General features: G+C 35.8%; 1 protein-coding gene across 1 annotated transcript in view; it reads right to left on the reverse strand.

The window, feature by feature from the left end:
* LOC145664465 (uncharacterized) overlaps positions 1-26,712 on the reverse strand; it is a 630,204-nt gene that overhangs the window by 94,093 nt on the left and 509,399 nt on the right. Inside the window, exon 5 of the mRNA XM_081731165.1 lies at positions 24,982-25,123. Coding sequence (XP_081587291.1) covers positions 24,982-25,123 — 142 coding nt within the window. The remainder of the gene's footprint in view (positions 1-24,981; positions 25,124-26,712) is intronic.

The raw sequence follows: 26,712 nt of genomic DNA on the forward strand, positions 1-26,712 counted from the left end.
TACAAATTGAAATATAGGATAATAATATAGTCACCTAACAATTGAAATATGAAGTACAACCCTTATCGCTTCGAGTTTACTGTTTCATCGCCAATACGAATAATTAGTGGAGGTGTTTCAACCTTCAGTCATTGATAAGAACCAGCATTCCTGTCAGCTGTTATTAATGATATTACATCAAATTTTGGTATCCTTAATAAACACTAGCCAATGGCTATGCAGAGGAAGTAAAATTTGGTACGTGGGTGTGCCAATGTTGTAATGTATATGCCGTTATTTAACTTTATGCTAGTTAAGTATATTTAAGTGAGCTATCCCCTATTTTTTTAAAGCCTTGTGTAGAATGATGGATAGGTAAATTAGTCTCGTACCTACTTGAGATTGGTAGTTTTGTGAGCCTATATGATCATTTAGGAGTGTGATCTCCGTTTTACTATCAAAACATTGACTGCTTTAAGATAGTACTAGCTTTTGCATTTTACTAAGTTTAGCGTCTAAGGAATTTGTCACAGTGTTGCCACTCTAGTAGTATTAAAGTCACCATAACTTAAGATTTTAGTTGGTACACTTATGTTAGACTTCTGTTACTTAAAGTTAAAATTTATAATCTATCCTCGTCCTTCATATGAATAGTTGATAATTTTCATATAATGTTCGTATCGAACTGCACACTTGGAAAATAATGGCAGTAGTTACAAAAATACACAATAAATGAAATAGAAGCTGTTCACCAAAGTCAATAATCTTTCGAGTATTTCATAATAATATTAAGAGATGAAACTGTAGAAGTGAAGTAACGATGGTGAATGTCAAGTGTGGTTATTGACCATAAATTGATATCAGCTTATGTAATCCAACCGATAATAAAAATAATAGTTCTCAGTACACTTATTGAAGTAAATGATCATCCAAGTTTGATATCCTTTGTTTTTCTTTAACGATTTTATTTATACTTTGTGGGAAAATAGTTATGTATCTTGAAACCGAACTACTTCTGCTGAGGGACTGAAGAGTTAGTGTAACTTATCCAGATAATAGTTTCAGTTGTATTTTACTGTTTTAAATATATTGTTTGATATAAAAGTATCTTAATGAAACTTTCATCAATTTTCTCGACTTTTACGGTTTAACACCAGGATTAAGTTCGTAAAGCATATTTCTTTCACTTAATTTTTCCTTGTTGGATTTTTTTTCTTTTGAAGTGTTATCTCATGATTGATCTATGGAACCTCGTGAATATTAACTCCAGTGCACGTATTTATCAACGTAACCTAATGTAAATCAAATTACGTGCTGCGGCGTGACGTATTACTCAGAATTGAATAATCTAAATTAGGGATGGTACCCTCGTCTCGAATTATCGAGACGAGACCGAGACCGAGATGGACTTTTATATACAGAGACGAGACCGAGACAGACCCCTATAAATCGAGACGAGACCGAGACGAGGCTTAGGTCAGTCTCGGTGTGGTCTCAAATATTGATATTGATAGATAGCTACTAAAATTGCCTTCACTCAAAATTTGTTTCGTTGCTGTGTTAGATAATATGAGAACGGTTGACTGATGTACAGTGGCGTTTAGGGGGTGGTTCTCGGGCCCAAACCCCTCCCAAAAGAAATTTGTGAACATTTTTTGCATTGCACGTACAACGCAAACGTTTCTTACTCGTTGCTCAAGCCTCTCCCGAAACAAAATCCACTGCTGATGCAAATAGAATTCAATTCTCTCTCTCTCTCTCTCTCTCTCTCTATATATATATATATATATATATATATATATATATATATATATATATATATGGTCGCGGTGCCCCCAGGGCCGCCCAGACATGGTACCCATGGGCGGCGATTAGGGGGGCAAAGGGGGGCAGTTGCCCCCCCCCCACTTTTTTGAAGTAACCCATTAATGTACGTATATAGCTTCATTTGAAAATGTAAAGTTTTGTATGTATTACTGGTTCATAAAAAATGGTGCCATATAATATTTCCCGTTGCGTGAGTACATATCGGTTGTCTTCTCGTGGAGTTAAGCAAGCTACAGGAATTGCGTTTTAATTGCAATTCAAAGCAATTAATATTGCAATTCAGTATTTCTTTAAATTTCGTAGCATATGCTTGTAGTATTTACTGTCTTTCATTTCCTAACAAGGTACATTCGCGAAGTGTACCCTCGGGATTCGTGTAAAATTGATTCAAATGCAAAGTTCTCCTCGTTACAATATATATTGTACAAATTTTAGCTGCCCATACTGGTATTTATGTACCTTCATATATCCAGAATTCAATCATATACTAGTATAACGCTCAGACATGAGATTGTTTTTAGTTTCTTTAGATGTAACTGGACATGAATGTGGGCATGTGCAAAACAAATTTGATCAAATACTGCTTCTCTGACACATGCTACCAACCCGAGCTGCCATTTTGGATTCAACTTTCGGTTTTTCAAAAGGGAATAGGTGCAAGTGAGACATCAAATTCATATACAATTTTCTCGGAAACTCACTGATGTAGAGGATTTTACTGTAGCTTGTACCGTTTGCAAGGTATTGCATGTTAAATCCTTCCAGGCATTTCGCGAATAGACATTGCAGTGTAATATCAGTTACACATATATATTTTTGATGTTGACAAATCAAAACAATTTTTAACTGGAAAAAATATTGTAGTTATTAACTAACTCCTTACAACATTGGTGTCATAGTCTTATTACATTTCTATGAGTGATTGTATTAGTTCCATGATATACTACAACAAAGAAGAATTGTATAACGGTCAAAATGCTTAATGTAAATTCAGATACGACCATATTTAGGTGAAGACCATTTCCGTATTGATATCTGTGTGTCTGTATTATGTACATTCAGAGAATATTTCGTCAACGATAAATCACGTAAAACATTACATATACACAGCGGGCCTTGCACAAATTTCTATTTGATTCAATATTCATGAAGTGCTTGACATTTAACATGCAATAACTACGATAAAACTCACTACATTAGTGAATTTCCGAGAAATTGTACATGAATTTGATGTATCACTTGCACCTATTCCCTTTTGAAAAACCGAAAATTGAATCCAAGATGGCAGCTTGGGTTGGTAACATGTGTCAGAGAAGCAGTACTTGATCAAATTTGTTTTGCACATGCCCACATTCATGTTCAGTTACATCTAAAGAAACTAAAAGTAATTTTGTGTCCGAGCGTTATACTAGTATATGATTGAATTCCGGATATCTGAAGACTCATAAATACGCAAATTACCAGTATGGGCTGCTAAAATTAGTACAATACACATTGTGGCGAGGAGAACTTTGTATTTGAATCAATTTTACACGAATCTTGAGGGGACACTTCGCGAATGTACCTTGTAAGAGTAGTGGAATTATAAATTAAGGGTCTTCACTACGGCGAAATTAAACTACCGCTAATTTCTGAGTTTTTCTGTAATATCTTCAAAACAAATAAAAATATTCGAAAAGCAGAAACGTAGTGAACTAGACAATACGATTTTGCATGTGATACCTTTACCACAATTCACCTATCCGCTTTTGGTGTCCCGCTATTTACAGAACCCGCAAAAAATGCTAAAGCTTTCTACAGTTGCAAATCGAAAGCAGATAGATGAGTTGTGATAACAATATTACATGCAAAATCGTATTATCTAGTTCACTACGTTTCTGCTTTTCGAGTATTTTTATTTGTTTTGATGACATTGCAGAAAAACTCTAAAATAAGCGGTAGTTTAATTTCGCTGCAGTGAAGATCCTTAAGTTGTTCATTCATATCCAGTTTGAACATAACTTTTGCAAAACAAGCCTCATTATTCATTACTATAATATTAATATTATCCTTTCTATTTACTTGTTTTGTAAATTTTTTAATTAAATAATCTGATCACACAATTTTCCAGACAGAATTTTAAGATGTTCATGAGCAAGAATCAAATCTCTTCTTACACCTTCGTTGTTTAAGAGTACAAAGGGCTAGTATCTACTTCCGTTGCTCTTGTCAATTTATTTAATAAAATATGAAATCGATATACGGTATTTTAACCAAAGAAGATAGTATCCTATTAGTTATACAACCTTGCGTCAAACAAAGTGTTAGAAACAACCAGATAAACTAAGATTGATATACAAATATTCAGATCGTGCCTTGCCCCAATACTTTTAGCGTCCAATCGCCGCCACTGATGGTACCTGCATCAGATAATACGTCCAGTATCACTAATATGAAACCACTTTATCAGATACAGTTAAAACGTGCAGTACCACTAATATGAAAACGGTTGAACATAATTGAACCAAACAAAAACTCAGATAGAAAATGTCATGTGGCACATCGATTGATATTGTCGCGGAGGCTCCCAGGGCCACCCTTCATGGGGGCCCAGGGCGCAGCTTTAAAATTGTAAATTGAAACATGGGGTGAGTATATACCTCGTTCGACATATCTTTAAAAACTAAAGAGTGCTGTTGCAAAAGATTGTTCATATGGGTCACCGTTTTCAAAATGACCACCAATCTGGTACCTGTATCAGATAATACGTCCAGTATTACTAATATGAAATCACCAAAACAAATATTCGAATAGGATACCACAAAGGGTATTTATCATTCTATAGCTCGGGAATGTTGCAACAGTCGAAAAGATTATTAGAATCAAAGTGCCATGATGGAAAGGAAGAAATCTAACTCCCAGAAAATTATCGCACCAACCTCACTCCGTGAGTGAAGCGGGAAGGATCGGTGAAATTGCAAATGAGAGCCTTAGTTTTTGCAAATTGTATCTACGAAACAAAGTTATTTGAAATGTGTTTTTATAAGAGACAAATGTCTCTGTAATGGGATAAAGTATGTAAAATTCTTGTAAAATGGTACCTTCCATTTTGTTTGCAGGCAATGGTTTGATGCAAAAATGAATCAACTGAAATGCGAAACAAATTTGTCGAACCATACAATTTTAGAACGATGTTTACAAACGTTGGTTTTCTTCAACAGTTGTCTGTATGATATTGGTTCGATTCTTTTCCTTCTGTCTTCTTGCATGTGATAGAATATGAGTTTCACTGAGATGTTGTCCACAGTTACATTCCGAATAACTTTCAACGGTAATTTCAGTTGTGATCCTTAGTAACGAAACGGTACATACTGATGCAGATATGTCCCAAAAATCTTGCACGCATTGCGTTAAATTTTCAGGGGCGGGTAAAATGTTGTTAAACTTGAATTTCACCTTATTTTTATTGACCTTATTTCACTTCATTTTTATTCATTATAGTACCAGTCATTTGTACACACAAGTGTTTCAGACAAACCATATCTATTGCAAATAAAAGTGAGGTTCTCATTTGAGATTTTACCATTCATTCCCGCTACACCTACTTACGAACAGAGATCGGAAAGAATTTTCTATCATTTCCTCTTTTGCATCATGTCAATTATACTTTAATAATATTTTTCTCCGTCGCATTATACTCGAGCCGTGGAATGATAAATACCCTCTGTGCTTTCCTATACGAGTTATATTCTGTTCATTTATCTCCAACTAGGATCTAGTGGTACTGGACGTTTTATCTGATACAGCCACCATGTCTTGGCGGCCGTTTTGAAAACGGTGACCCATATGAAAAATCTTTTGCCACAACACTGTTTAGTGTTTCAAGATTTATCCAACGAGTATCACTTGACCCATATTTCGGTTTAAAATTTCTAAGTTTTGCCCCCTTGAAAGGCAGCCCTGGGAGAACTGCGAGAACATTACTCGACGGGCCCCATGCCTTTCGTGTTTCACTTTTTGACTGTTCGTTTATCTCCAACTGTTTTCATATTAGAGGTACTGGACGTTTTATCAGATACAGGCACCATGTCTTGGCGGCAATCTTGAATACGGTGACCGTTGCCACAACGCTTTTTACTTTTTAAAGATCTATGAAACGAGGTATTACTCGCCCCATGTTTCCATTTAAAATTTTAAAGTTTGGCCCAGGGACCCCATGTACGGCGGCCCCGAGAGGCGCCGCGACAATACCATTCGGTGTGCCCCATGGCAAATCCTATTTGAGTTATATATATATATATATATATATATATATATATATATATATATATATATATATATATATATATATATATATATATATATATATATATATATATATACAGATGGTGATCAGAAAAATGGAAACACCTGAACGAAATTGCAACTTATCAGATTAATATGGTGTCGGGCCACCTTTCGCCTTCAGAACAGCCTTGATGCGACGTGGGATGGAGGCATACAGGTCGCGAATGGTAGCAAGTGGAATTTTACACCATTCCTCGTGCAGGGCATCGGCCAGTTCTGTGAGAGAGGATGGAGGTGGAAATCGTCGCCGGAGTCGTGTTTTGAAGACGGACCACAGATGTTCAATTATGTTGAGATCTGGGGATTGGGCGGGCCAGAGGAGGTGTTGAACTTCATCCCGATGTTCCTCAAACCACGCTGCAACAACGCCAGCTATGTGAATGGGTGCATTATCATCCTGGAAGATGGCGTCATTGTCCGGGAACAACATCCGAACCATAGGATGCAAGTGGTCTCCTAAAATTGCGACATAATCGTTGGCAGTGATTCGTCCGCCAAGTGTGACCACAGGATCCAATGAAAACCATGATATGGCGGCCCACAGCATCACCGAGCCTCCGCCATGTTTCACAGTTGGGCGGAGACACTGCAGATCATAAGCTTCTTTGGGCGTTCTCCACACATAAACACGCCCCGTGGTTGGGAATAGGGTGAAGGATGACTCATCCGACCATATCACACGTTTCCAGTCCTCAACGGTCCAAGTTGCATGGTCGCGGCACCATTTGCGGCGTGCGAAAGCGTTATGGTCCCTGATGAGCGGTTTGGCCCGTGCAACACGACCCCGTAAGTTCATGTCATGTAATTCGCGGCGGACTGTGATTGTCGAAACAGGGTGGGGGAGGTGCTGATTGAGTTCCTCCGTCACTTGCTCCACAGTGGCACGGCGGTTCTGCGTGACAATGCGCTTTAATACCCGGCGTGACCTGTCACTCATGATTTTCTTCCGACTGTTCCGCTTCCCCGATGTGGTTTTCCCGTGTGTTGTGTAGGCCGTCATCACCTTCGACACTGTCCCACGCGACACACCTAACACAGTAGCCACTGCCGTCACACTCACTCCACAAAACCGCGCACCAACAATTTGCTCTCTTTGAAAATCTGAGAGGTCTCCCATTTTACACTACCTCCGTCTGCTGCAGCCACTGGACACTGCTGTTCCACTGCGCCTGACGTAGTATGGAGACCGACCTAATACACCATCACCAGCGGTCCGGCGCTGCGGGCGCCACGACACCACTGCCAACCCATACATTTGAAGTGTTGACAACTACAGGTGTTTCCATTTTTCTGATCACCATCTTTATATATATATATATATATATATATTAAAAATGCTGAAATTTTTAGATAAACAAGTAATGTTGCTAAAGCAAAGTTAAGTTATATTTTCTCAAATTGCGCTTTGTAAAGTATTACATATTTTTAATTTAGTTATTTAACAAAACCATAATAGCTCATACATTATTTAGTTTAACAAAGGACACCACAGTATTACTAACATCAACATTTTGGAGATCTCTAATAATTCAAATGGCATGGACGGTGCCATGCGCATCAACTGTATCTTAGCGTCAAATACTATGATCATGGTATAATATATTTCGAATGAATGAAGGAACAAAGTTACAATGGACGGAAAATTTAAATGTTTCTAAAGACTCTACTTCGAAAACGAGCTGACATATCACGTCTGATCATGTAGATGCTTCCAAAAGACTTAAATGTTTATAATGCAATTTAGAACAATTGTTATTTCAAATCGTTTCAGAAATACCAAACACATTGGTAGTGATTGTTATACTGCTTAAAATGACGTATTTGTATTATTTTTTTATAATGATTATTGCTTTCCTTTGCTTCTATAACATTACAACAATATTTTTTTTGCGGTTTTAATTACAAGTCGCAGTTACATTCTTTTAAGCAGTGTAGCCCACTTAAAGAAATTGTTAAATATTATTCTAAATATGTGCAAATAACGTAGATAAACTGCAAAATGTTTTAAATTTACTCGTAATTTGTTTTATGGTGCAAGAATGCTTTCAATAGACGATGTTTTTCATAGTCTTTGGGCTACTTATAATGTTAGTAATGTTTAAATCTTCGTTCCAACAATACATGTAAATGCAAATTGTAACTGAAATTAAATGTAACTGATACATTTTCAGTAACACTAGTTGTTCCCCCTAAGCCTTAGGCTTGGTGTACACTTTAGATTAAGACCGTGCTTAATTAAAAAATTAATTACACCCTAATTACATTTCACTTGCTTTAGTTTCACCACAGACCACCTCAAACTCGATCCATCCCACATAGCTATATGCAATTATTCAAGGACTTAACAGTTAGTAAAACACAGTGTTCACTTTTGTTTTGTTTTGTTTTAGTTTAACGTTCCACAGTTATGCTAGGGCAGCTAAAGGAAACGTGGAGCTAATGATTATAGCGGAATCCGAACCACTTAGGTCGTTCAACTTTACCGGAAATGCCTGGATATCATATATATATATATATATATATATATATATATATATATATATATATATATATATATATATATATATATATATATATATATATATATATATATATATATATACTGGTTATACTATATTCTATATTGAGACATGTTTCTGTGCGCACCGATGTAGTCATTCAAGTAAATCGGGGTGAGTTCATTGCCTCTGATTAAAGTTATAGCTGCATTTACTGAGATGCCTGAAATACTCATTTTCGCTGGTACTCAGACGCGTTCAAACGTTTAAAGAAAATAATGAAAATTATTGTTTATTTCCATTCATGGAACTTCGATGCGTCTTCGTAACCGTCATCTATGATAAATAAATAATAATAATGAAAACTGTTTGTTTGACAAATCTTGTTTGTTGCCATAAATTGTATTATAATTGTTATTAAAAATAGTATTGGTGAGATGTAACACAAATAGTCAGGCCCGTTAAGGTAATATCTGAATAGTAAAGTTCTGTAAACCATCAGTTCCTATTAACAGCTAGTGCAAGCTGAATCCAAGTGCAAGTAAATCCAGTATCAAATAGTATCTACAGTTACAAGTGACTCCTTCAAATTAGCCTACCTTATTAATTTAGTGCAAGTGCTTATTAGACACCATTCTGCCTCGTAGATCTTTATATCGACCAACTTTTAACAGCAGCTCCTAGGATTATCTACAAATAATTCATTATATTCATCGTACAACTATATTCATAAAATCGTTAATACATTTAGGAACCCAAACTATTCAGCTAATGGTGTTTGGGTCCCAATTCAAAGGATAGTAACCCAATATGACTACAATTAGTCTATCACATTACAATAAGAGGATTTTAACTGAAGACCGTTAGTGTCGACGAGAGAAATACTCAATGTGGACTAATTCCTTTGCATACGAACAAGAACTTATCATATTACTGCCTATGGATCAGTGGCGGCGTAAGGGAGGGGCGAGCGGTGCTCTCGCCCCGGGCCCCACTTTCTGGGAGACCCCCGACGTTAGGTAAAAAGTAATTACTAAGGAACTTTGTTAGTATGAGCCGTACAAGGACTGTCAAGGTTTATAATCCACATCTTCCCTACAAGGAAACGCAATTAATTGTCAATCAATATTACACCAAATGACGGATGAAACAACAGAATCTGCCTAATAAAGCTAATCAGTGCCGGATTTCCGTATAAGCTTCGGGACTCACTCTCTTGAAGACCCGAAAGAAATTTAAAGAAAAAAACTGAATGTAGATTAAAATAAATAAAATAAAAGTTTCATTATCTTGAAGCCTCCCAAAGAAATTTAAAGGAAAAAGCTCTGAATATAGGTAAAAATAAAGTAAATGTTTCACTTTCTTGGGACCGCTAAGAAAATCAAAGAAAAAAGTTGAATGTAGGTAAAAAAATAAATAAAATAAAAGTTTCACTCTGTTGGAACCTCAAAGAAATTTAAAGTAAAAAATGTATGTGGATTAAAATATGAATAAAATAAAAGTTTCACTTTGTTCAATAACCTCAGAGAAATTTAAAGAAGAAAAAAAACTGTGTAGATTAAAATATATTAAAAGAAAGTCAAAGTGTATTGTTGTTTACATTCTAAGGTCTTATGATGCAAGTAATGGAACCTTGGTAGCCTGCTTCCTAAAACATCACTGTTTATTTATTTATTCACATATCAGCTCAAGAGAAGTGTAGAAAGAACTTATTAACGTAATGTTTTTTTAAGGGTACTAGCACTCTGTTTCTAACTGAAAGCTCTTATGTGCAGACGCTATAGTTGCAGATTCATTTCTTTCTCTTCTGTCTTTTTCTTTTGTCCTTTACAAGTCGAATTTTCAGCGAGCAAAACCTTTTTACTCAGCTGTTTTCCCAATTTCTGCTCTTGTTTTTTGGCGTATGAATTTACATTTCAGCCTACAAATTTAGAATGAAGAAAATGTTCAATAAGAAAACAAGTGTTCAAATATTCAAAATCCTTTAGTATTGTATTTAATTCAACTCCTGATTGTTCTTATGTGGAACAGTTCTCACAAATCATTCAATTTGTTGACATACAACGTGATTCTGTTCAAGTTCGGGAAGCATTTATTGATTTTATCTCTGTCAAAGGAAAGGCTGCTGAGAGTATTTCTGCTGAAATACTGAAGTAACTACAACGTCATAGGATGCCAATTTTGTGATAAAATCAGCCTACAATGACCGGGCAATATTCTGGATTTCAAACTTTGATACGGAATATAAGTCCTTTGGCCATTTTCGTTCCTTGTAACAATAATTCATTGAACCTTGTGGCTTACATGCTGCGCACGTTAACGTTCTGGCGAACACTTTCTTTGGAGCAATGGAACGTTTTTGGTATTCTTCTCTAGATCTACTCACCGGTGGAATGTGCTGCAAAATCACGTAAAGATTGGCCTGAAACGTAAAACTGACACTAGATGGAGTTCAAAAGCAGAAGCTTTGAAGACACTTTCTAGTCAATTGGATGAAGTAATTGATCTGTTGGAAGATCTGCGTGACACTTCGACTGAAACACTTGATACTAGAGGAGATGCTGGTCTTCTTCTTGCATGCATCCAGTCATTTAACTTCATCGCTTTACTATATTTCTGGTCTGCAGATCTCTCATATATTAATCGGATCTAAAAATTCCTTCAATCTCAGGATATGAGTTTCAATCAAACTCTTATTCAGTTACAGAGCCTGGTTGACACCATTGATACCTGGAGACTTGAGCTGGGCAAGGAAATCATATCTGCAGCTGAAGGAAGTTGCAGGGCATGGAACATAACTGTAGACACAGACAGGAGAAAGAGATGCATGCCTGGAGAAGCAAAGAACGAACCCCTGACTGCACAGGCCAAAGTGAAGCGCTCTATCAATGAAATTCTAGATGAGATAAGACAACAAATGTATGATCACTTTACTCAGATGCATGACCTGAACGACAGATTTGGATTCCTGTGTTGCATGGCCAACTTTGTGCAGCAGTTAGATGATGAAAGCAAGGAAAGGCTAAAAGCATGTTACTCTGATTTGGCTTTTTTCTACCCGAATGACCTGGATGGATTAGAATTATTTCAGGATTGTAAGGATATAATCCGTTCACTAAGGTGTGCTCAGAAAGCTAAAGAACAGCTTGACTTTTCCCCACGAGGCATCCTGAAATATGAATCTTCAATGGGGCTAGAAATTTACTAAAGTTTGCCAACCGCTTTTCAGATTTTGATAACACTCCACGTATCTGTTGTATTGTGTGAAAGGTCTTTCAGCAAAATGAAATTGATAAAATCATACTTGCGTTCCACAATGAGTCAAGAAAAATTTACAAATCTGGACATTCTTTCTATCGAAAATGAAATAGCATTCACTTTGGATTTTGATAATATAATTGAGACTTTCGCTGTTACCAAAGCAAGGAAGGTATCATTTTGGATGTTGGTGGAACACAGGCTAATATGGTAGTGGAACTACTGTCGAAAGTAGTTTCATGTTTGAAGTGAAGGCAATAAAAATACAAACGTACCAAAAGAGTTATATAATAAAAAGCCGTTAAGATCTGTCAATTGACTGGTGATAGCTGGTAATGAAAAGTAGGATGGTATAACCCGTAGTAGAATTCTGTGCTTACATATTTAATCTATAATATATTCCCAATTATTCAATACATTCAGGATCTTTTGTTATAATATATTCTAATACTATGTTAGTAAGAGATAATGGAAATAATCATAAGTGACAGAATATAAACATGACTGAATTATTAAATACAAAATAATATCATCATAAAACAAGTGTGAAATCTGGAAACAATAGTAAAATAGACAAGCAGAAGAGAAATATTCTAGTGCTTAACTATTCATTGATACTTCGGCAAAAGTAGTGGGACTAAATAGATAGTAGGGGTAGACTGTTCACCTCCGGTGCTTGGGGTCCGTGGTTCGATCCCAGCTCGCGCCGAGTGGACTTTGTGGTGGACAAACACCGTACTCGTGGGTTTTCTCAGAGTTCTCCCGTTTCCACCCACTTTCTTCATTCCATCATTTCATTAATTTCTCATAATCACCGTCTCCTAACCGGCATAAGCGTGGGACGTAAAACTGAAAGATTTCATTTCATTTAAATAGATAGTACATTATCACTGGAGAGAAACCTAGTGAAAGATAAATGAAAAAGACACGCAGGAGAGAAATCTATTCTAGCTATTATTTACTGATAGTTCAGTAAAAAAAAAAAAAAAAAAAAAAGTATTGTGTATGATCACTGGAGAGGAACCTAATATTAAAGTGAATGGGGCTAATTGTAGAACAAAAATCTAATCAAATAAAACCCATATAGCGCAAATTCAGACAGGGAGAATCTATGAATAAACTGATTTTCATATGAGAAATTGCACAGGAGAAACACCAAAGGGGAGAACCGAACAAAGAATTCTAGAAAACATAGAGCTTACATTTAGAAATCACATCGGTTATATTATTATTTGCATTTTTTTCAATATCAGCTCATTGTTACATGTTGTAGACAAATTTGTCTCTAAATGTATTATTAGGAGCATTACTTCCACCATTCCATCTAATTACAGTACGCCTTGATACTAAGATAGTATAGGTGTAGGATAAATTCTGGATTCTTGATTGTTAAGTTTTGTTTGTTCTTAAGATTATGTTATTTTTGTCCTGTGATGTAGCTTCCGTTACACTTGTATCTCTAATCGTTTTTCTATCGTGTCCTTTGTTTAAAAATGAATAAAAAATAAAACAATATGCAATGATAGTCTTGGTCCAGTTTTATTTTTAGATGCCAGCCTGAAGGCGGTTTTAAGTATTAAAAAATAGACAGGGATGCTGAATGTCATCCCATTTGTTTTATACATATATATCAGATTAAAATGATCTAAACACACACATCAACGGGAAAGGGTGAGGAGTAAACAGAAAAAATGATTATGTAAATGAATGTCAAAAATAGAATTGTATAAATCACGATTGTTCGAAAAGGGGCACCGATCTACTTCACTGGCCTCGGGCCCCAGTTTGCCTTACGCCGCCACTGCTATGGATTATCATAAGTTATGTAAAATATTGACTGACGGGCTTGAATACTGTTCTTGAAATATTAAGCTACCGGTGGTATTACAGGTTAATACCAAAGACTAATATTCTTACGTATGTGCATTTATCGAATTTTTCTTTATTTTTACTTCTTTTATATCCAGTGTTAATCCAGATAATTACTTAATTAAAACTGTTATATTTTGTCTAATCATGGATCAGTATAAAGTATATTCATGAATCCTTAAGTTAGTTGAATATGGTGTGCTAATTGTTTTATATTTAGAAACTATTAATGCATATCATTCAATATCTAACGTTTAATATAAATGACGCCACTTTTACTATTGTCTATTTGTACTATTTGTAATATTTTTAAAGATATATATGTTGCAGTATATCCAAGTTTCATATAATTCCGAGACTGAGAATAGAGGATTTTCATTGTGTTTTGTATTATAACTTATGCTTATTTAACAATGTATAACCGAATGATAAATAAAGGTTTGAATAACTGCGTTCATACACAAAGATAAAACTTGATCAATATACTAGTTACGAACTGTAATAATCTGAAATTCTCTTTGTGATATTTAAATATACATATATTCTATTATTGCGTTGTGATATTGGAAATACATATCGACTCCAAGTATTTTTTTCTCATATATAACTTGTTTTGTATTGGAACGCATTAACGCAGTGTGTTTATAATAGAAATAAAAGGAAAGAGGTTATTCATGCATTTAATTTGTATCTCCTTCAATTTATTTGGAGCATAATTAGAATAAGGTTATATACGGTAACGTTTTTTAATATAGGGTTAAGAATCAACAGAAAGCTTAGAGAATAAAACTATTTATTAACGTAATAAGGTAATAATAATATAACGTTCTTTCCAACTATATTAGAAGATAAGATGTTTACTTTCTCATTTGTATGAAACGCCTGCGTAAATAATTGATTGAAAATGTTTAAAACAACCTCGAACATTTGTGTGTCAATAAATAATCTGACGACAGATGTGATATTGATACAAAAAATAAAATGCAAATAAGGAATAATTAATATCGACACAGTAAATAATGTTTTCTCAAGTTAGAGAGTGAACAAGGCTCTTTAAGGTAGCCGAAAAAGGACTTATTCAGTAATTAGGCTAGTAAATCCAAGTTTAAAAAAGATTTCGACGTACTTTTGGGGATCTTTCCCTTCCTCTCCAACTATCCTTTCCTTCGTGCCTTATCCTAATCTACCTCTCCTTCCTTCAACTTTCCTGTTTTCTTCTCCATCTCTCTTGCTTTCTTCCTTTCTTTATCTTTTACTATTAGATTCTTCTAGTGTAAGCTTTTCCCCTCTCCTATTTTCTTTCTTCTTATACCTACCTTCCTTTTTGAAACCACCTCCATTTTCACGGATTTGCTTGTGAGTATGATAAGTACGCGGTCAACAAAATTTCAAATTATCTTCGGATGAAGTTTACCTGACTGTGTCACAACCAGAGTAACACCAGGCTAGCAAGCAAACCGGAGTGAGATTGGAGGGAATGGAGCGTTTCAAAGCCTGTCGAGATGCATGCACTTCCATATGATTACTACGAAGATTCCATATAATCATTTAGTTTCTACACTTCAACCGATCACCTACGAATCTTTCATTAGTATTCTTAGCTGAGGGGCAGAAGGACATGCAAATAAATGAGCGAGGTAACCTATCTTAGTTCCACCCTTTTCCAACATTGAGGGTTTACTGCATAACGAGACGTCAATAAATATTAAAATATCCATACCTTTTGGGATAGTATAATTGTGGGAGAAGAAAGTTTATGTACATGTAGATATCTTTCCAAAGTCACGATGTAACTATAAGTGGACATTTTCATGCTATTTACTAGTTATATTTTACTTGTATATACTTATGATCGTCAGGTCGGCCATAACAACCCACTTTTGGACGAACTGTATATTTTCGCTGATTTTTAATAATCATGCAAAATTAAAATATTTTATTCAAGTGAAAGAAAAAGTTATTTTCTTGCTTTGTTCTGAACGCTTTAAAGTAGGTAAGAAACTACTTCTTTTCTCTGCACACAGGTGTTTTCTAGACAGACTGGAGCCACCAATAATACAAAGAAACTACTCTTTATTGAACTAAATGTTTATCTCATTAGCAAAGTGCTTCGAAACAGCAAACCTTTTGAGTGAAATTATCAACTCATGATTTTCGTTACTAAGAATATTTTGCGTATATTTTTCATATAAATTATTAGTATAGCTTGGAAACCTTTTTAAATACGAAATTGCTACATTACAGACCAGGTGCGAAGTCGACACACTTACGCTTTATTATCTCAACTAGGGTGGGAACTGTGCTTGTAATCTGTGGAAATTGCAGAGAGAATTGCTGATCTCCACAATTGCCAATCTGTATTCTTTTGTATTAAACTGTTTTATATTGGACAAACATGTAAGATATCCATTAGTTATAGACTGAATTCTTAAAGTTGTTCTGCAACAATTATTTAATCTCAATCCAGAGTTCTCAGGTTCCCACGGAACTAAAAGACGTGTTGCCAGAACTACTCAATATACCATAACTATATTTGCATTGATTATGAATATAAAACGAGAATTTTCCATACCAAATCCTAAAAGACACTGCCAACCAAAGACATTGTGCTGAGATTTTCCCGGGCGTTGGCAAAAGCGAGAATTTCGCGCTTGGTGTTAATAAAGTAAGATACGTAAAAGCCTCTTTCGAAAGGACTTACTTATATTCTAGTCTACATATGGCCTCGATTAAGTATCAATTTTTTTGTGCGACTACAACCACAACTTCAACAGAGAAAGTGAACCAAATGTATTCTTTATAATGTTATAAAGTGTGTCGTTCTTGAAATAACAAGACCTCGCTGGAAATCGGTGCTTTACCCAACCCCCCATAATTACTCCTCTGTTGTACAGTGAAAGCCCGACATCGAAGTGAACAGTGTTTTAGTGCATATGATAACAAGAATAATTACAAGGGGTATAATCTTAGTTTCTTCATTTGCCATACATATACCTTCTGTTTTTTTTCTTTCTTTGTTGTACCATTGTGTTTTATATTTCTCAAGTGTGTGTGCAGTGTTGTTCGCTCTAGTATTCGTGCTTTATCTAGTGGGAATTTGTGTGTTATCAGTATCCTTTCTTTTACTACTTATATATACGCATACATTCAATAAATAGGAATTCGTTTAACATCTTTTTTATTTGTGTGTGAATACTTATTGAGTCATTAGCTTGCCAGTCGTATATATACCAGAGTTGGCGTGGGTCAATGAAAACTTGACCCACGACCCACTGATCCACCACCCACCGTGACCCACTCTGACCCACGACCCACCATGACCCACCACCCACCGTGACCCACTCTGACCCACCACCCACCATGACCCACTGTGACCTACCATGACCCACCACCCACGGTGACCCACTCTGAACCACCACCCACGGTGACCCACTCTGAACCACCACCCACCATGACCCACCACCCACGGTGACCCACTCTGACCCATCACCCACCATGAACTACTCTCATCTACTTTAACCTACTCTGACTCACCAAAATCCATCGTCACCAACTCTGAACACGATCCACGGCCTCTTCTGAACTGACTAAAGAGTTTACACTTGTAATAAAACAAGAGTGCGAAATTATTACTAATCGGAGTTTGAATTTCTAGTCAATCGCTCAAGCACAACTCTGTTACAATAACGGTGGATCTGACCTTTACGGTATAAAATGGTAAAGTGTTTGTCAGTGAGGAAATTGAAGCAGTTCGAGGTGGGGGGAAATTAGTGTGTGCCTAAAATATACTTGTACTAAGAGAGTATTCTTGCAAGTGTTAATTTCTGAACGCATTCCTCAAGAAACTTCTATTCGCAGGAAAATATCCCTGTACTATATGGAAAAGGTTATGGTTTCTCAGTTCACAGTATTTTTCTCACAAAAAACTTGAAAAATCAGTTTTTCATAGTGTATAAAGGTGGTCTGGTACCCTATGTGAGAGCATTTCCATAAAGCATGCTCATAATTGTAATTTGTGTAATCACTAAAACACCACGTTAAATATAAGTTACAAATATGCATAATTGCAATTATTATGAATATTTATTCAAAGTAGTTTACCTAAAGCAAACAAAAGACTTACTAAAAATTAGGTACAAAGTTGAATAACATAAGTAATTAGCCATTAGTAATACAAGTATACATTTTCCGTAACTCGTAATTTTCCACCTTAAAACAAATCTGAAATCGTATTTATTTCCTGTTGGTAACTTTTTCATGGTAAATCGTCCGCAGCGGAATGATGTCCATCCTTCAGCCAAGAAATAACTAGCTCGTCTATTTCGAGCTTGTCTAGCGGTGGGTCATTAACATTGATGAGCAACAAGTTAGACAATGTTTGAGCACTTAGTCTATTTCTAATATGTCATCTGTAAATTCATAAGGAGAAATCCCCGTTTGCACTCTGTCGTGGAAATTGATAATACTTCTACCCGATTTCTGCAACTTCTCATCGACAATCTACTTGTTAGACTCAAGTCTGATAACGATTTTTCTTGGTCAGGTTTGAAATACTCAGCAAGAAGTATCATCTCTCCATCACCATACAACATCTTTTCCATATCGACCATGTCAGTTGGCAATGTCGACCCATGTAGAACAGAAACTTCATCTACCACACCTTTGATAGGGAATCTTGTGAATAAATTATCAATTAAAGCCTGATAAACTGATGATTTCTTATTTGTTTATAAATTTAATTTTTGTAGTTACACATTAAGGTTTGATACCATTACCAAGTTTCCTCCCCCGTCTAGAAAGCGAAAGGTAACGAGGTTCCTGGAAAGTGTTCAGAGGTGAATGGGAATTTCCCTCCTTCCCCTTCAATTACCACACTGCTGTTTGCCATGTGCCAAATTACGATGAATTTCAATTAAATTATCATAATATAATTATTTCCTTGTTGAATTATCAATACTTTTCAGTGGAAAAAAGGATGAAATTTCAAAGTTCCAAATCAAAGTAAGTAGACCAACATAAAGGAAAAACAGTGTAAAATTTTCCATACAATTATGCGTGCAATCCAAACTTAAAAGTTCCGTGTAATTAAGCTTACAGTACAAATTTTATGCCTATTTTTCTCACAACTTTATGGGTTGATTGCCCTGTGCTGTAAGCGCTCCATATAATAAACAAGCTTCAGCAATTATTATAACAGAAAGCAATGGATATATGAAGCCAAGCACTGTATTTTTTGTTTCTGATTTTTTTTTCTTAAATAACATCGATCGTTTTCGATCATTTTTACTAAAGGTGGGCACGAGTCGAGCTGAAACTCGACTCGACTCGAATTCGAGTCGAGTTTCGAGCCGTGTGAAAGGTTGTTTTCTCGAGTCGAGTTTCGAGCTGAGTTACTGTTTTTGAGATCGAGTTTCGAGTCGAGTCAAGTTTGGTACATGGCTCGCTCGTTTAGCTCGTTTTAGCTCGATTTGAAATCATGGCCTGATTAAACTGTAAAGCGAAAGCCATGAGAAATGTAAGCCCTACTGTGGAATACTTTTAGTGTTGCTCACGAGAGGGGACACTGCTTGCATCTCATCTCGTCTCGATAACGAGAGCACAATAGATTTTTTTTTTTTAAATAAAAGGACAGCCTCAAATATCGTGAGCACCAATATATGTATATACTGTAGTTTTTACCATCAAGGATGAGACCTGCACGGTCGTATTTCTGAACCTAAGCAGAAGCCCAACCCGGGTAGTGATGTCAACGGGCTCGGCTCGGTTCAACTGAGCAAACAGCTCGAGCCGGCTCGGTTGGAATGAGCCGAGCCGATGGCCTCAGCCGACTCGTTCGGAATGGGTTCGGCCCTGGTGAGCCATCGGTGTTTGCCGTCTCGGTTAGGTGAGGTGTTTACCATTAAAATTTACCATATTTTCCAATATTTTATCATATATATCTCGAATAACCCCTCCAACCATAATTATCAACATTAAATCTCCTTGTCTTTATATATGTGACTGTGTATAGCTGTATTGAAATGGCTCCCATTATGAATGATTAATAAAAGGGATAATTCAAAATTGATCACTTTTCTGAATATCTTATCATAGGCTATGTGGAGAAATTACTAATTTTTCAGTATTAACATATTGGTTTATTAGTCTGTTTTTCTGTTAGTATCAATCATTATAAAGAATTCTAGTGACAAAAGAAATCATACTTAACTTTAAATTATCTTCATAATACTCTTTAATATAGACAGAATATTCCTATATTGTCTTTAGCTTTATAATTTTCCTATGGTATTTTTAAATTCCTCATATTTAGAATTTCTTGCGAGAAGAATAATCGTCATCTAGTTTCTACATATTATTATTATTATTATTATTATTATTATTATTATTATTATTATTATTATTATTATTATTATTATTATTATTATTAACAATATTATAAAAAGCCTATTCCGGATAACAATGTTGTTATTTGTATAATATGGGCAGCTCGTGGAAACATAATTGTATGCCACATTTTCTGACTTTCGAGTAAGTATGAAAAGAAAGTTCATCATTCCTATGCAATTCGATACAATGACACATACCAAACAAGTTTCCCTTGTGGTTTAATACCAATCCGGTCCACGTAATAACTTAATTTTACCAGAAGTGACAATTAACATGATGTTCGCTAAATCCTCTCGTATCATGGTAAAAACGAAATGAAATCTTTAAGTTTTATGTCCAACTGTTTTGCCGGTTAGGCTAAAGGAGACGGTGATGATGAGAGATGAGTGAAATGGTGGAATGAAGAAAGTGTGAGGAAACGGGAGAATCCAGAGAAAACCCACGAGCACGGTGTTTGTCCACCACAAAGTCCACACGGCGCGAGCTGTGATCGAACTAGGGACCCCAAGCACCGGAGGTGAACGCTCTACTACTGAGCTACCGCGCCCCCCTTCCCCACACACATCATGGTAAATAAAGTGATGACTTCGCTTCTTCATATTTTGTATGGCCGGAAATTCTCTTTTATCTTATTCATTGGAGGCAAACGTTCTTACAGATTTAGACTGGACTGCAACTGAACACGTGTGGTTTATTGTTCTACAGCCCTGCAACTCTGCAAGTAAACAAGTTACCACCAAACGGAATCTGTAATCAGAGGTCCCTCCCTACAGAGGTTCAGACTTTTCTTTACTGAATAGTTTTAAGCTCTTTCCTTTTTTATAGGAGGCAATAAAATAGGAGAAGAACAATATTACTTTTCTGCGGCAGTGTGTCATTTATTTGAGCAAAGCTATGGTAGTCAAAATTTGCAGACACTCCTCAAATAACAGGAAGAATCGCACAGCTATTTACAAAGGCAATCGGAAAAACAAGTTCATTTCTCTGCTTTCACGAAAATATTTACGTGTGTGACACTTTGCGTGCTGAAATTAATAATAATAATAATAATAATAATAATAATAATAATAATAATAATAATAATAATAATAATAATAATAATAAATAGTAGTAGTAGTAGTAGTACTAGTAGTAGTAGTGTCATTGATAATAATTGTATTGTGTATGTATAATACTTGAAGAGAGTACTTGAACTACACACACGATTAGGCTCGATTTGGCTCAACTCGAAACTCGAACCAAATTCGAGTCGAGTTTCGAGTCGAGTTGGAGGAAATTTTTCGAGCCGAGTTCTCGAGTCGAGTTCAAACATGTCTGTTTCTAGTCGAGTCGAGTTTCAAAGAAAACTCGCTCGAACTGGCTCGTGCCCATCCCTAATTTTTACAAACCAACTCACTACCAATTTTCCATATATAGAAAAGTGCCCCTCCCGCACATAAAGGAGAATTTTAAAAATGCTAGGACACATTCTGTTTATTTTCAATAAAGAGTTAATACACTGAATTTCAGCTCCGTAAGTTTAACGGGTTGCGAGATACTCATTTTTTTTCCCACAAAAATTTGTTTCCTCACTACCTCCTTAGGATATTATGCATTATAATAAAAGCAATATAACATCCCAATTTGGATTAAGGCCGAACTATATACCAAAAGTAATTTCATTTGACTTGGCAATTTGACCGTGATGATCAGGCACATATAGTTACATGCATTTTTTTATATATTACAGTGATTCAAAAATGTATTTTTTCCCAGTAGTTAGCTCTAAAAACTCACAGGTCTCGAAAGCCAAGTTGTAGTGTAAGTCCTATTGCTATTATTACAATTAAAAATATCAATATCCAAAAGTGCCTGAAGTTCTTTTTTCACTTGGTTAGATATACTCACCTCAGGTAGATAGACAGAAACAAGTGGAAAAGGAAGGGAAATGAAGGTCTTGAAAGTAAAACAGAGACAAATTTACCAGTCTTCAGAAGATACTGTCTACAATGCAGTGAGCAGAGAGGGTCGGTAGACCATACTGAGTCGGTGGGTCGCAGTGGGTCATGGTGGGTGGTGGGTCGCAGTGGGTCATGGTGGGTGGTGGGTCACAGTGGGTCATGGTGGGTGGTGGGTCGCAGTGGGTCACGGTGGGTGGTGGGTCACAGTGGGTCATGGTAGGTGGTGGGTCACAGTGGGTCATGGTGGGTGGTGGGTCGCAGTGGGTCACGGTGGGTGGTGGGTCACAGTGGGTCACATGCTGTTGACCCACGACCCACTGACCCACTCATAAAACTTGACTCACTTGACCCACTGACCCACCGACCCACTGACCCACTCCAACTCTGATATATACATATATGTGTGGAAAAGTAAAATACAGTAAAAACCTTGATTTCCGAACCACTGAGGCTATTCATGTCATATCACTTATTTTCTATTATTATGTATTTGCGCTTGAACAGGACATGAACTCTGAACCAGGTTGTTATCAACTGTTTCTTTAGGGGCTGTTTCAGGAGCCAGTACCCAAGGGAGACGGTAGGTAGCATACTATTTTTAAAGATATTTTTATCTGAGTTAAAGTATATATATATATATATATATATATATATATATATATATATATATATATATATTAAGGTTTATTAACCCAGACCTGGACAGTTAATTAAATATATATGTACATAGTTTAGAAAGTTCAGATATTTAACCTATCTAATTTTGTATGTTTTATCTGTATATTTTGTGTATGCTGTTTTTTCTTTTTACAACTTTACCTTACATATATCTTTAGAGTCGTTAGTATTAACTACTACAGTGTATTAGCTAGATACACTGTGTCACTTGCTTTCTTAGTTTCAGAACCGGATGCGTAACAGGAGAGAACTTCAAGAGGGAGGTTGGTTAGCGTCAGTTTTTTCAAATTTCTAACTATCTTTTAGCTGGGGATCTTTTTGTCTTCGGATTCTGCCACGTGTGAACAGAATCATATATAAGCGAGAATGTTCGCTTGGTGGTGGCTCTTCTTCTGACACTGGACCACAAAGTTATGCACGTACGACTAAGGGTCCTAATCCGATTAGATCAACCAGATTTTTCTTTTTGGCTATGCTGTTAATGCTGGAAGGTTAGGATCGTCAATTGTAAAGACCATGGATAGGGAATAGGACAATTTGTAGATATGTTAAGGTAATAATTTTATGGGGAGATTTTGTTTGTTAGGTTTTTGATTTTTCTCCCACTTAGGTTTTTTATTTGAACTCAAATGGTTTTGGATTCGAGTCCCCTTGTCCAAGAGCTTGGTTTCTTGGTTTTAAGTTATTTGTTTTCCCTTAACCAAACCAGTGTTAGTGGTTATCTCTTGGAAAAGAAATAAGTTTCTGGTCTCTTTTTAGAGCGAGACCGTTCATAAGGGCAAGGCCTAGTTATTGGTGGCCAGCTTATTGTCTCGTAGAGAGAGACTGTTTTTTAGGATAAAGTCTATCTTATGGGCCAGTTTATAGTTCCAAAAAAAGGGACTGTCATTTTTCCTCGAACCTTACCTGTCTTCTATTAATGCTATTAGATAGACATCCTTATCACAGTTCTTTTGTTTTCTGGAGTCTTGTGTAGATACTCCAAGCATTTGGATCTATTCCAATAGTGTGGGCAGACCAACTTATGCCACAGGACCCCTTAAACTTAGAGCATTTCCTGGTCTATTAGTGAATTTAGTTAGGAAGTGATTGGCTCCGAGTTTGAACCTTCACTGACAAAGTTTTTTTTTTTTTTTAAGAGTTTTAAGCGAAAACTGACTGATTTTTTCTTTAGAGCATTATTTTCGTATTATCAATTTTTTCTTACTTCGTCAGATATCTATTTTTGAATAAAGATAATATACGAAGATTAAACCTGATATTTCGTTCTTTTAAATAAAAAAAAATCCCTGATACCGGAAGTTGTGAGATTTAGTTTACATACCGTTAGCATATAAGTATTTGAGTGAAATCAGAGCCGAAGGATAAATTGAACATAAATTCGCAGTTCTTTATGTAGTATGTCGTTTGGTTGATATTTAAGAAGACGAGAAAGTGAGAAAGAGAAGTTAAGGTGAAACAGTATCGCAATCTCACGTTTATATTGTTATTAAAATATATAATAGATAGATAATTATTTTATTTTTTTACACTACACAACGTGGGACAATTTTCCAAATGAAGGGATAATGCTGATTGAATCTAGGTAGTCATAACCAAAGAGTTATAGTCGCTTTTAGGTGCGTAGCTATTCTCGTTCGTCAAGTAAATACATTAACCATTAATTATAAATATGAAATACGTATGTCGAAAAAAGAAACGTAAAATCAAGATATAAATTAAACTTATTAACTACAAATGTTTGGGATAATGGAAGTCTTAATAGGTTAATAAAATGATTTGATTTTGAGAGTGTTCAAGATTATTACTAAGTAAAAACTTAAAATTTTTAAACAAACAGATGAGTCAAAATAGAAACCCTTAGAATTTCAACCCATGATATTTTTTTACTAAATTTGATAAAAATTTTAAGTCGGTTGACTAGGGTTTCATGGGTTTCTGGCCCATTTGACATAGAATTCAAGTGGTTAGAAGATAAAGGTGGAAAATTGTACAGTTTGGGAAAATTGACTTTCACATCTACGTCTGTTGACATCCACCATTCATCGTTTCTAAATTTCTTCACATGTGCATGAGCATAACATATGCATGAATCGCCAGAATTCAATGTTTCGAAAAATGTAATATAACACCTTTTTCCTCTAAGCGTTTCAATTGAGCCAATCTTCATAACTGAGATATTACATACGATGGCATTTGAGATGATTCGTTTTACTTACTTATGATCAAGATTCCTCCAGCAAAGATACTTGTTCCATTTTTGAAATCCATGAAAAATTGAGAGACAATTAGCATCACAAACAATCCAATGAGTCCAATGAGGCCAATACTTATCCATGGGAGCATAAATTGTCTTATGCGCTAAAAAAAAAGAGAGAAGAGAAACAATCACTATATCATGATTGATTTTATTATCAAGATAAATCATTAACAACATTATGGTGCATTACCAATAACAGGAATAAAATCAACATTAAAACTTTAAAACCCTAGTGCTTCTAAAATGCTAAGAACCTAGCAAAATATGACGAGTTCGTTGCGAAAAAGAATGAAGTCCACTTTTGGTTATTTAGGACATATTTCATCTTGAAGATCTCTATCTGACCTTCGTTTCAGAACTTAAAAGGTTCGTGTTAAAAATATCGTAAACAACTCTTATAATATATCAAACACTGTTACCTTTTCAATCTACTTACGCGTGCCGCACAAACTCATGGTCAGTTTTTCTCATTGGTAATTAAAATTGATTTTTTTGTGCTCTGTACTACCCATGTGGCCTAAAGCCGAAGGAAATAATGCTCTGCTTTTTAAAATTTTACGCAAACATTTTCATTTATTGAAAGTTAATTTTCTTTGAAGTATTTACCTAAGTTTTTTCCTTAACTTCCTCTCTTAATTTACATTGGAATTAACAGTCAATGTCATTCGATTTCTAGTGGGGACACTCGGTCGAAAAAGTGTAAAAGCTATTTTCAGGCCAATCATTCTGAGTGGGTTTTCGTGGGCCTTCATCATTGATACCAGGCGAATGGTGAGATAGTACCTACCATAATGGTACAAGACCTATTCCTTCCATCCTCATGCCTTTCTTCCTCCCCAATTCCCCAGATACTATGATCCCCGAGGGACATTCTCCCTCACACATGATGGGCTAATATGGTTATAGATGTCAAAACCTCAGAAATCTAATTCCTACTCCTAATTCCTAGTAAGTACTGCTGCGGACAACATGATCGACAAGAGAACATGAAATTCAATATTCTTTTCAGAACATCATATTTTCGATGGATTGTAAACCAGAAAGAACAAAAGAAATTTTATTTTGTATTAGCAAATTCCTACGTTTTATTTGTTTAATATTTTACGTACGTCTACGTCTTTCATATAGAATTTTTAAAAGTCGAATTCTTGCACAAGATTCAAACGTCTTGTATAGGCTACATAGAACTGCTCTCCCATTCTTTTTTCTTTCATTTTAGGTTAAACTTCTAAAGTTTCCGATATATGTGTTAAATTATTTTAGATGAAAATTTCAAACACCAAATTTCATATCTCTAAGAAATTCGGAGATGAGGACATCTTATTGTAATAATTACAACTTCATCCTTTTTTCTGGCGATCTCCTTTCTTCGTTTCTAGATCAAATATTAGAATTACGGTGCAAGAAGTATTCAGTTATTTTAAATGAAGGATCCAAACACCAACTAGCCTAATTTTAACAAGTTCCGAGATCTGATCATTTTATAATAATAATACATTCAACCGCCACTCTTCTTCCGGCAGCTCTTCTCTCCTGCGATTAGTGCTCTCAACGGGTCGGGTCGGGTCGGATTGAAGACCGACCCGACCCGATAACCCGACCTGATTGACCTGACCCGACAACCCGAGCCGAGCTGACCCGGTTGACCCGACCCGAGCTGACCCGATTGACCCGACCCGACAACCCCACC

This window comes from Thermobia domestica, chromosome 11 (assembly GCF_964235325.1).
Source record: "Thermobia domestica chromosome 11, izTheDome1.hap1.1, whole genome shotgun sequence".
Classification (NCBI taxonomy): domain Eukaryota; kingdom Metazoa; phylum Arthropoda; class Insecta; order Zygentoma; family Lepismatidae; genus Thermobia; species Thermobia domestica.